This window comes from Panthera tigris, chromosome D1 (genome assembly GCF_018350195.1).
Source record: "Panthera tigris isolate Pti1 chromosome D1, P.tigris_Pti1_mat1.1, whole genome shotgun sequence".
NCBI classification, from domain to species: Eukaryota; Metazoa; Chordata; class Mammalia; order Carnivora; family Felidae; genus Panthera; species Panthera tigris.
In genome coordinates, this window is record NC_056669.1 from 70850737 (window position 1) to 70863385 (window position 12649).

A 12649-nucleotide genomic window follows, 5' to 3' on the forward strand; every position below is an offset into this window, starting at 1 on the left:
ACTTTATGTCCAGCGTGATCACTATTAATTAAAGTCCTCCTCCGCTCTTTTCTCATAAGGGTCATTTGTAATCATGGAGTAAGAGTTTAATTTTTCTGGACTTATCTCCCTCTTCTCAGCTGTTATCTTCCCACAAGCTCATACTTGCGTTTTCCCTGAAAGTCTTGAAATCTGCTGTCCTCAAGCGCAGGGCATGCTGGGTGATGGCCAACCCTTCTTCTGTTGCTTTACCCAGGCAACGGTGAAAGAATCTCCATTTTCCTCAGGGAGAACTTCCTCACCAGCTTGGAGAAGGAGGTGGCAGAGAGGAAGAACAAGGAAGGGACAAGGTAACAGGAGGAGTCAAACAGGTGGGCAGCTGATTGGATGGAGGAAGGGCACCATTGTCTTGGTTCAACTTTTGAGGCACAGACAACCCAGGTGGGTCCTCAGTGCTGAGACGGAGGCCCCTGGAATCTGGTTTATCTTTATCAGACTGCTTTTGGCTGTCCACTAACAAAATTTTCACTTTAAACAACAAGGACTTTATCATTTTACATAACAGGAAGGCCTAGGGGTCGGCCAGACTCCAGGGTTCGTAGATTCAGTGGCTTAGTGACCAGGGACCCAAATTTATTATTCTCTATGTGCCAGCTTTATTCTCCCAGCTAGGTCCTCTCTTGATTGCAAGCTGGTCTCCAGCAGCAATGATGTGACGTATTTCCTTGTTCAGGTCCAATGGGAGAGATACTGTCTCCTGTGGTTTGCAGTTGGGAGAAAGAAAACTTTTTGTAGAAGCAATCCTATCATGGCTCATTGGTCTGAATTGAGTCCCATGCCTATTTCTGAACCAGTTACTAGCAGTTCGAGTGAAATTATATCATCTGAATCGGAATGGATTTTGGGAAGCAACCACTATGCCCACTACAGAGTCACATTTCCCATGCATAATCGACATGAATAACCCAGCGCTGTGATGGTTATAGAGAATTAGCATGTAGACTTTCCAGATTTAGCAAATAATACAGCTGCCCAGTGAAATGTGAATTTCAGATAAACCATAGATACTTTCAGAGTATGAGTATGTCCCATGCAATATTTGCTGGTCTGTGTGTCCCTGTGTTTGGTACAAAGCAAGATGGGTCAGGCAAATGTTTGATATTGGGAGATAAAAGATTGTAGGGATTCATGGTGAGCTTGGGACGTTAGACTAAGTCCTGCACTACTTGTGAAGGCAGTGGAGTATAAACCAGTTCAAAAAGGAGAGGAGGGTTAGGGGGCCTTCCCTCCATAGCTGCCTTGGCTCCTTGTGGCCTGGATCTGAGAGTGAAAGTGATTGCGCCTTCTCTCTAAGGACATCTGTTGACCCTATCCTGCCCTCTCTTTTTCCAGGGTCACGACCACTGCAGGCAGGCTTTGCTGCAGATTGGGATCAACATGATGGCGTTGCCTGGAGGCCGCCACCTGGACTCCATCCCTCTGCCGGGTCAGCGGTAAGTCCCATAGGTGTCTCTTAGGGCCAGGCCTGCTCTATCTGGCCAATGGCTGAGGCCCAGCTCCAGGATCTTGAGGCTGCAGGTGGCTCCACCTCTCCATGCACTGTCCTGGGGTGGAAGCTTAAGACAAAGCATTGGGGATGCTATGTTCACTCAGCAAATACTGATGCAAGTGGGCCCTGAGACATGAAGGAATCAGGCATGTCCAGTCCCCCAAGAGACGGTCTCCTTAAGATGCAGGCAGACAATGAAACATAATTGAATGGGGTATTCTGCTAAGATAGGAGACCCTGGAGGGGGTTCCTGATCCCACCTGGGCAAGGAGGCTGGAGCCATTGGGGGCCCTCGGGGTTATGGAAGACTCTCTCTGAGCTTCTTGAAAGGGACAGTCTACCCTTAGGTGTCTTCTACTTCTTCGAGGGCACCAGGGAGAGAACTGAGCACAGAGCAGATCCTCCAGAAATATTTGTCGCCCTGAGCTGGGCAGGGGAGAGGGGTGGGGAGGAGGATGGAGGAACACACTGAGCAGAGGGTGAAGGGCAGATGATGCAGTGAGAAGAAAGAGAGACAGAGCCCCAGAGGTGACTTCACACAGCTGGGAGCTGTGGACACCCGGCTGGTTTGGGGGGCCAGCACCAGAACTGAAGGGGAAAGTACCAGGCCAGTGAATCTATGGTGAACCACTGTCCCAGATGCCCCACGACTGTCCTGATGTGGGCCCTGAAACTTTTGTGACTTTGAAAACACCTCAGCCCCAGGCAAACTGGGCTGTTTAGTCAGTAATGCAGGTTTGGTTTACAGAGGAAGTGTTCAACTGAGGGCTCAAGGGTTTCTGCCTTGCTTTTTAAATTTTTTTCTGAGATCTTTTGATGGGGTCGTTTTGAGGCAACAGAATCCAAGTAGCCTTACAAGACTGTTAAGTCATTGTTGATTTGTCTTGTATGTTTTGTTTTACATATTACATGTATCACTGACATCTTACCTTTATTCTGTCCTTCACCCCCCACCTGAATTATGGAGGGTTTCAATTTATCACATTATTCATTCCTTTTTTTTTAAGTTTATTTATTTTATTTTGAGAGAGAGAGAGAGAGCAAGAGCAGAGGAGGGGCAAAGAGAGAGGGAGACAGAGAATCCCAAGCAAGCTCTGAACTGAGTGTGGAGCCTGATGCAGAGCTTGATCCCACACACCCTGAGGTCATGACCTGAGCCAAAATGAAGAGTTGAACGCTTAACCCACTGAGCTACCCAGGCACCCCACACATTATTCATTTCCATGTTGTTTGGTTTTTGAGTATTTTTCTTACTGTGTGTTGCTTTTTTTTTTTTTAATTTTTTTTTAACGTTTATTTATTTTTGAGACAGAGAGAGACAGAGCATGAACGGGGGAGGGTCAGAGAGAGGGAGACACAGAATCTGAAACAGGCTCCAGGCTCTGAGTTGTCAGCACAGAGCCCGACATAGGGCTCGAACTCACGGACCGTGAGATCATGACCTGAGCTGAAGTCGGCCGCTTAACCGACTGAGCCACCCAGGCGCCCCATGTGTGTTGCTTTTAAAATCAGAAAAAAATAATGAGTATTTGCTAAAAGTCTACTGGTACTGGGTTAACCCCTATGAGGCCATCATTATAAGGGAGTATACGGGTGTGACATGTATCTCGTGCATGCTACTTAGAATGGAAAACACTGTTAGAGATGTAGTTAGGACTTTTCTGTGCAGGCTAACATGGAGAATAAGGGATCACCTGGGGACCCAAGTAACTTTCCACACAGTGTGTCTTAGGCAGAGCTCAGGGATCATGAGGTGCAAACCTGTTGGGATACGTGTATGTTGGAGCGGCTGATGGCCTTTGAATTCATGACTGCTTGCTTTCAAAGCCAGGTTCTTCCCCTCACTAGCTGTGTGGCCTTGTGCAAGTTCTCGAATCCTGTCAGACCCCCAGTTCCCTCACTTATAAAAATGGGTAAAAATAGTACCTATTTCATAGGGTTAACGTGTGAATTGACTGAGTTGCTATGTGCAAAGTGTCTCACTCAGGGAAAGCTACATAGGGGGCCTGTTGTTTATTGAGTGCCTACTCCATGTCAGAGGTCCGCTGTGGCTCTTCATGAGGGTGATCTCAGGGAAGTGTTCTAGAAATCCTTTCCCTGACCCCTCTTGGCAAATGACCTCGGTGAGAAAATCAGAAATCAGCAACAGACACTCCCAGCAGCTCAATATTTTAAGCCGGGAGAAAGTGGAGCTATTCTAGATGAAGTGTTCATAGTCTTTCTGGCTGCTGTCCACACCAGGCAGTAGCTCGGTACCTGTGAGCCAGGTGGGCAGAAACAGCTCTGGCGATGTGTTGGTTGGTAAGCACCTGGGGAGCTTCCCAGGTGTAATCTGAAACCAGCCTCTGTAATCAAAGGGCAGAGAGAGACCAAAGAAGGAGGCGGGCCACCCAGATTGGTGGGCAGCAGGTTATGTACGCAAGGGAACTTATATATGAGGCTTGTCTTCAGCCGCCGCAAGATGTGTAGATTCCGCACCTGCTGCAAAATCTTAAAAGTGTATATGGAGGCCTTAAGTGGGTTCAGTTGAGTATACTACCCAGACAGTCTCGGCACCACATCACTATCTCAAGGTTGTGTCCCGAGGGCAGCCTCTAGGAGGGGGAAGGCAAGTGGAATGCACATTCCAAGGACAGGGCAGGCGGTGAGGAGCCTCAGGTGGCTGGGGTCCAGTGCACGGGTGAACCGATGGCCACGTCCTTTTGATAACCTCGTCTAACACAATAGGGCTTTGGGACAGCTCCTCAGAGCCTCCTGGGTCCTGGGACAGTCAGACCGGAGAGCCTGTGCTGGGGCTGGGGAAGCTGCTGTCACAGGGCAGTTTAGGATTGTGTGGGAGTCAGGACTGACTCAACTTATCTTGGTTCTGCTGCATAGTAGTTATAACCTCAAGATTCAGCTTTCTTTGTCTATGAAATGGGCATGTTTATACTTATGTCATTGAGTTATAATGAGAATTTAAGATAATATGTCTAATGCATCCTGCCTGTACACAGTAACTGCTAGAACCTCTTCAGATAAAGACTAGGTCCCTGGTCTAGAGAATGTGGGGCAAAGGTAGATCAGACCCTGGCACCCTTTCAGCCTCTGGGGACCACTGTCTCTCTCTGTCACACTTCCAATCACCTCAGAAGTTTTAAGGATAAGAGGAAATTAAATTACATTAAAATGATTTAGAAGTTACATTACTCTTCTTTTTGGAGGCGGGCTAGGGTTTCTAACTGATATTCTACACACATATCTTGGGAGGAGAGCCCCAGACTAACATGACCCCAAGAGTTCTGGCTGGCCACAAAGCTACAACCTGAGAAGGGGTTTGCTTAGAATGTCTTCAGCCCTAAAGTTCTGATAGGGCAGGGTGGGCTGCAGAGAGAAGGTGGTATTTCCTTTAATGTATTCATAGCCTGGCATTGCCGGAATATTAGGGGAACACAATCCCTGGGCCCTACCAGCCTATTAATTGTGTGCATGGGCCATGTTCGTGAAGAAGGCTTATGTGTCTTTACAGGATGTCAGAGGGGTTAATTTATCCAATCTGATGCTGCATTGTGGACAGATAATAGCAGCTACCTCTTCTTTCCTCTTGTTCCAAGCTATAGAGGCCTCTTTAGTGGGGGAATAACACCATGGTTATTGTCCCCAGACAAATAATTAATGCTGGATAATTGACTTCTCTCTGTCGTGTTTCACTGAAACTGAACTTCACTCTGAAGTGCCATTCATTGTTCACTTCAATGTGCAAAATAAACAAATACCGACAAGATGCGTGAGATCATCCAGCAGCTTGGGTGAATCATAGGGGTTAGGCCTTTGGTATTTGAGACCCTTATGAGTAAATAGTATTAAAAAAAAAGGCTTATCTAGGCGTGGGCTCCAGGTCAGGGGCTGGGATCCCATGCCAAGTTGGCATGGACAATAGGAGAGGGAATGTCAGGGTTCTCAACTCCAACTACATCTCCTGGAAAGCTTTCATATTTAAAAATAATAAAATAAGCCAGAGAACGAAACCCTCCTCTTGGAAACTTGAATGTGGGTCTAAGTGGTTAGAAACATATAGGCCTTGGTATCAGACTTGGGCTTGAGTCCCAGCTCCACTTCCTACCAGCCGTGTAACCTTGGCTCCCGCCGAACGTACCCGCCAGACGGCACACATGTGTGCTGATTATTATCTCTATATTGCAAGTGATGGGCCACAGGTTGGGTTCTCTGGGAAGCAGCCTTTGGGACGGAGTTGAGAGTTGAGAGTGGCTATTAGGGAGTGCCTTTGGGACCAGCACTCAGGGAAGGGAGAAGACAGAAGCAGGACCAGGTGGAGGAAGAAGACTTGAGTGACTTCAGCAACCCTCACAGGGAGCCTGGGAATCACAGTTTTGTTCATTGTACAGGGTGGCCAGGGTCTTCAAATCCCACTTGATACGTCTTTTGAGTGGGCAGCCGTGGGCCAGGGTATGACCTTAGGTGAGGTGGCTCTGAGACAGTCTGAAGGCCTGGCGGCTGGAGGCTGTTAGCTAGTGATACTCCCAGCAGCTGGGGACAACACGTCCTTCCTTAAAGGGGAACCTGAGCAGCACATACATCTGCCCCATGAGGAAACTAAGGCTTGCGGAGGTTAAGGTACTTGCCCTGGGTCAGCTTTAAGGAACGGAGCTTGGATAGGTGTTCCCAGATGGTGCTTGGGCCTGAGTGCTGGCCAATACTCTATCCAGTCTGTCTTTTCCACCGTGTTCCTGGGGGCATCACACGAACAAGCCATGCACTCATTCATCCAGGTAGTTGTTTACTCATTAGCTTTCAACAAAATTTTTCTCCACGTACGTACTGAGTGAAGATCAGGTTCCTTGTATGATGCTTGGGTGCTTAAGGACATGTTGGTGGCCAGACTGGGCATGTTCTCACCTGGTTTCCTTTCAGCCTGGAGTCTGAGATGAGCCAGTATGGGTGTGGCTACAGCTAATGGCAGGCAGCCTCCCCGATAGCCCCTGGCCTGCTGGCAAGGGGCGTCCAGCTGGAGGCCACCGCAGGCCAGCCTGTCTCCAAGCAGATAATGGCTTACATATGTGCACCCCTGGTCTGTGGCTGCTTTTCTGCTGCTGGCCTGTTTTCTGTGCCTGCGGTGAAATGTGCAGACTGTAATTGTCAATGGGATAATTGGATATTTTTCTGTTGTTTAAATAGAAAGGAAGGCCAATCACAGTTAGAATCGAATTCCCTCACTTCTCTCGTCTCCCAAGAGAAATCCACAGAAACACAGGCGTGACCTTGAGAAGGCAGAGGGACAGTGATTCAATAGTTATTTTTAGGGCGAGAGATTGGGTTTAAATTCCCATACAGTGCCGGGAACTGGGATCATAGAACCACCGAATGTTACTGCTGGGAGTTACCTAGAGCTCATCTCTCACCCTCATAAAATGGGGAAACGGAGGCCCAGAGAAGGGAACGGAGCTGTCAAAAGACTCTTCAGGCCCCTACCCACCCATTTGTGGAGTCCTGCCTCTTCTGAGCTGTTCCTTATGCAGTTTCTAGAAGAGCTGTGTCCGAGCTCCAGGGGAATTCTCATGTGGCAGTGATCAGTAGTAGACACCAACTTCATTCATCCACTCATTCAAATGAGATTTGCTTTGGACTGAGAATTTACACAACCCAGACCCTGGGTTGTGGGGTGATGATTTATGTAAATGCCATTACCTTTCTCAATGATGAATGTCCCAAGGGCCAAATTAATTTCTGACTCATATTTGTGCTCCTGTGATTAGAGTGTACACAGTAGGAGCTCAATAAGTGGTTGCTGAATGAATAAATGTTTAATGTTTGATGAGTGAATGACGAATGGCTGAGGAGCCTCAGGTGACTATGGGGAATTAATTTAATAGCTTGGATTTTGTTCCTTTCCCCAAGGCACTCCAGTCTTCAGCAAACTCTTCATTCTTTTTGGTAGAAAGTTGCTGCTTGGAGGGAAAGAGTAAGCTAGTTTTATCTTGATTAATTTAAATCCTCTTTCTGAGTTCAAGCCAAAGATTTAATTGTTTGATGGAATCAGAGAGCTGGAGAGACATTTTTTTTTTTCTTCTAAAGAAAAGTAACTTTAGTCTTTGGTTTTATGTTCACTGGAAAAAAAAATCCACAGTTTCATCATTAAATCTCTTACGGGAGAACCCAGTGCAGTGAGGAACATGGACTAGAAACCAGAGAATGCCCTCTTGTCCTTTATCCCCTCCCTTCCTCTTTCCTTCTTCTTTCCTTCCTTCCTTCCTTCCTTCCTTCCTTCCTCCCTTCCTCCCTTCCTCCCTTCCTCCCTTCCTTCCCTCCCTCCCTCCCTCCCTCCCTCCCTCCCTCCTTCCCAGTCCTGGCTGTATACTAACCTGCTGTGTGTCCTTGGACAATCTTTCTCCCTCTCTGAGCTTTAGTTTCTTCATATGAGAATGAAGAGGTAGGCAAAAGTTTCCCCAAGGACGCTTCTAGCTCTAATATTCTAGGAGTTTGTGAATGAGTTTTGGAGAGTCTGTTCCCTTTGCTGGACAAAAATATCACACATTAGAGCCTAGGACTGAGAAAGCAGTCCCATTGACCAAGGCAAGGTCTTCTCATTCCTTCCTATGAAATGCACAAGAGGTCTAGTGTTTGCCTTGAAGCCGGGATGGACACTGCAAGGCGCCCTAGCTTAGGAACCCCTTTCAGCATCTAAGGGTGTGCCCCATTTGGATTATATGGAAGCCCTTGGTATATCCAGGAGAAATGTTCTATAGGGGGAACAGGGTGCCCTGCTTTGGTGGGATGTAATACAGATAAATCCATGAATCTCAGAACTCCAACATTTGAATAATTTGAATTCCTCGTTTTTGATTCCACCTCCACTTCTCCAGATTACACTTAGAACTTGCCATTTTCCCAGCATGTGGCTCCATGCCTCCACTGCTTTGTGCATGCTGTTTCTTCTGTCAGAAACCCTAGCATCTTCCAACTCTGATTCCTCTCCTGGGGCACTCGAAGGCACCCGTCCAGTGTTGGCCTGGGGAGCTTTGTCAGATATCAGAGCTTGGACTAAGCCTCCTTTCTCTCTGCTCCCATGATTCTTTCTGCTGACCTCAAAATGCCATGTGGAGCCCAATGAGCCATAATTGCTTCTTTATGGTCATTCATTTACTCATTCAGTAAATGCTTATCGGTGCCTTTGAAGTACCAGGCATGGTGCTGGGGGCAGAGAATGTGTCAGTGTGCAAGAGAAGGTCCTGCCCTCTTGGAGATTCTCCTCTAACCAACCCCTCTGTAATCCCAGCACCCAGCCAAGTTCCTGGCACATTGAGGTACTCAGTAAAGTTTGGAGGCCATTACCAAGTATTCTTGGCATATGGTAAAGTGTTCTTTTGCACAGAACTCTCCACATAGCAGGTAGAATAGAGTAGGGCAGGGAAATCCAAATATCCAGACTTTGAAGGAATAAAGTTCCATTCTAACTGAAAAGAGATTGAAATGAGCCAACCACAGTGTAGGCATAGATCTCCGTAAACTATCAACCCCTGGGGTTTGGGGGAACGCTGGATGCCAGGCCTGTAGGATTAGCTGGGGATGAGGAACTGGTACCAGCAGCTGGGGGCCATGGTGTGGGTCTGCTGAGCTGAGAAAAATTGTTCCCTTTGGCATCTGAAGGGTCAGGCACAGTTACCTTTCCCCAGTGATGGGCTTTGATGAATGAAGGGGGCAATCTAAGAGACCAAAGCAGAAGCGCAGGGCAAGGAGGGGTGGGAGAGGACCCCTTTGTGGCCTGAAGTCCTGAGAGGGTCACTCCTCACCCTGTGTGCATGTCTCCCTGGCTTCTCAGCTCTGGTAGTATTTCTGGTACAAACCTGTCAGACATATGTGATGAAGGGGCCACTGGGCCAGGGGTTCTGTCCTGAATTTAAACAACACTCACCCAATTTTCTCCCAGAAAGAAATGTGACAAGGGTCTGATCAGACACACCACAGTGTTTAAATGATTATAAGCTTTAAAAAGGTATCAATGTGTCACGTAAGGGCAGTCTAACCATAGCAGAGAGGGCCCTGGCTGTTCATTTTAGGGTTTGAATCTCAGCTCATTTGCTAAAGACCTCAAAGAGCATAGCATAATTGTTAAGAGCAAGGCTCTGGTCTCAGATTGCCTAGATTCTTATTTCTAATTGTCCACTGTGTAACCTTGGCCAAGTCACTTAACCTCCCAAATTTCAGTTATGTGGACCTCATGGGATTATTTTGAAGGTTAAGTGAACAATTAAGATGGAATCAGGCCCTTAGCACAGTGCCCAGAATGTAATAAACACTTGATCAATGTTAGCTTTATTATCACTATTAGTGTGAGGTCTTAGACAAATGTGATGATTTGAAGCCTGTGTCTACATCCATAAAATGGGGATGGTAATCTCCAGCCATCGGAGTGCTGTTAAGGGCCGAAGGAGGGAGTGCTTGGTACATTGAAGGTGCTCTGTTGTCGATAAACCTCCCTGCTTGCTGTGTGGGTAGTTAATTCCCTCTGACTTTAGAATGAATATTTTAGGGGTCTCATTGTTTTCACACTGGCAATTTCTTGGTATAAGACTATGCCATTCCCTTCCCCTGTTCCCACCTCCACCCTAGATAATTCCAGCTTAAAGAAAAGAATCATCCTACCAGTACCCTGGTATGTAGAGATGATTGTGGTTACATCTGGCTCTGTGTCTGGAATCTGCCAGACTGCAGAAAACCCAGATTTTAGGTCTTGGTCACCTTCTTCCAGATGTCCAGGAAAGCTGCCATTGGAGAGTAAGAGGGTTACTCAGGGAGTAGGCATCTGTTTCTCTCAGAGGCTCTGATGAGAACTGGGCGGGCACCGGGAGCCCCATTCACTGTGTGGGATGCCCTCCCTGCCCCAGGCATGGGGGCAGTCTTGACAGCATCAGGCTCAGATTCCAGTTCACAATGGAGACCGAGAAAATCCAACCCTAGTCCTGGTCCCTGGCCCCTCAGGCTCCTTGGCCAGAGCCCCTAACGTGTCCTGACTGTGGTGGTTTTCCACCATGAAGGGAATGTGACTCATTGCCAGTCCATCTGCTTTGACCTTAATTTTCAATTCCTTTCCTCTGTGTGAGTAATCAGATCAGTCGTCTGTACTTGCAAAGGAAAGATTTCATGCATAGGGGAATGGCAGCTCAAAGTTCATGGCTGAGGACGGTTGAACCCTGGGAGCTGCAAGGTTCGGGGACAGCAGGCAGTCCCCACCACGCAATGAGAGCTGCCCTGTTTAGCCAGCCGTTCTATGTTGGGGTCAATCAGCAAATCCAAGAGGGGAGGTGGAGCCCAGGGAACCAGAGAGCTAATGACAGGGAGTCAGGCGAGCTCTGCAATTACGGGATGCTCGACTCTAACACAGGCCAAACCTTAATGAGCTGCAGTCCCTAGACTCTAAAATTGAGAAGAGGAGCTCATTATGTGGCGGCACAGTGGCCGCGGCTGGGAGTGGACTGGCTTGTGGCGGGGGCCGGGTTCACCGGGCCTCGTCTCCTCCCTGGCAAAGCGTAGGGCCTCTTTGATGGACCTCTCTGCAGGGCCTGCCCCCCACATCTGCTGTGACCTTGTGTACCCCACTTGTCATCCTCTCCTAAAACCAAACAAAATGAGAACTAGCTCTTCACTCGATGGGTTTTCTATCTCAGCCAGGACAGCACCGGTCGCCCAGGCCTCCTGCCACCGAGGAGCCTGCATTGCCTTCCCTCCTTCGCTTCACCCTCACATCCTCTCATCTCCCTCCCAGACCTCCCACTTCTTTCTCTCCGGCATCACTGCCAAGTTCAGGCTTCTATCTTCTTGCTGTTTTATGCCTACCGTCTCCTGGTAGGTCAGCCTTCTGTCTAGTAGTTCACTTTGCTCTCGTCCAGTTTTCTACTGACTCTCTGCACGGTTACGTCACTGTCCTGCTCTACCGTGTTTTCAGCGGCTCCACATTGTCTTTAGGATTAAACCCAAATTCTGAATCAAGTTAGAGTCTTTGATCACCTGACCCTTCCCGGCCACTCCCTCAACCCCCCGCCCCCCATGCTTGAATCCAGTGAAACTCCTTGTTCTATCTCTATTTTTATGCCTCTAGGCTTTTCCAACAGTCTTTTTGCCCTTGTCATCCTGGCCTGCTCCTCTTCTCTAAGAACCAGGGCAAATGTCATTTCCTTTGTGTACATATTCCCAGGCCAAGTCAGGCCCTCTGTCTCCTGTGGTCCTTGGCTATCCTGCTCACAGCTTCTTGATGGCTTCGTGATGGCAATGTGCTATTTAGTTGATAAGAGCAGAGACTCTAGACTCTAGAGACTTGGTCTGAGTAATGGCTCCCCCAGTTCCACCATATGACTCTCCTCACAGAAGTCTGCCTGTCTGTGAAAGGAGGCAATAATAATTTTCTCTCTCCAGTTAGTGGGGAGGATTAAAAGAGATAATACACGGAGAGGGCTTATAGCACTTCCTGGCTCGTTGCACATTGGCTACTATTGAAATGACTACGAGGTTTCCTGGTGCTTTCTTGCCTGTTTGGGGTCTTAGCTGAGCTCCGTGAGTGCTGGAATTTTCTCCTGGTTGGCTTTGTCCTCAGCTCCTAGAACAGGCTGGTGAGCAGGTACACAGACAATGCTGGGACATCAGGGCTCCAGGCCTGGCCCCATCATGCGCTGGCTGTGGAACTTGATGGGACAGGCAACTTCTGGCCTCTACCTCTAGGGGCGCTTTAGGAGGGCAGCCCCTCCAGTGCAGCCTGAGGTGAAGGATCTTTGGTTCTCAGTCTGCCCACAACTGGGCATAGAGAACCTTGGTCAGAGCCCGAGGCTTGGGGGTGGGAGCAAGGGTGTGGTGGAGGAGAGGAGCCCTAGTGGTGGGGACTGGAGGCCATTGAGTCTATGGAGGCTTGCCCGTAGTGTGGACTGGCTCTTGGAAACCCTCTAGTGGTGATTTTCTACTGTCACTGGCACTTCCAAGCACTACCAGAGGTACCCGGATGGCACCTGACACATTCCATCTGTGAATTCTCCTAAACGTTCCACTTTGGCAGATGAAAAGCCTCTCCTTAGAGGAAGAGAACAGAATGGGAAAGACAAAGCTCAACCCTTTTCAGTCTACGCATCAGGTTCTGTG

The 12649-nt window shown here is 48.3% G+C and overlaps 1 protein-coding gene across 1 annotated transcript in view; it reads left to right on the forward strand.

Moving 5' to 3' along the window:
• The window catches only part of INSC (INSC spindle orientation adaptor protein), a 159465-nt gene that overhangs the window by 66397 nt on the left and 80419 nt on the right, over positions 1-12649 (forward strand). The window contains exon 2 of the mRNA XM_042958024.1: positions 1372-1472. Coding sequence (XP_042813958.1) covers positions 1372-1472 — 101 coding nt within the window. The remainder of the gene's footprint in view (positions 1-1371; positions 1473-12649) is intronic.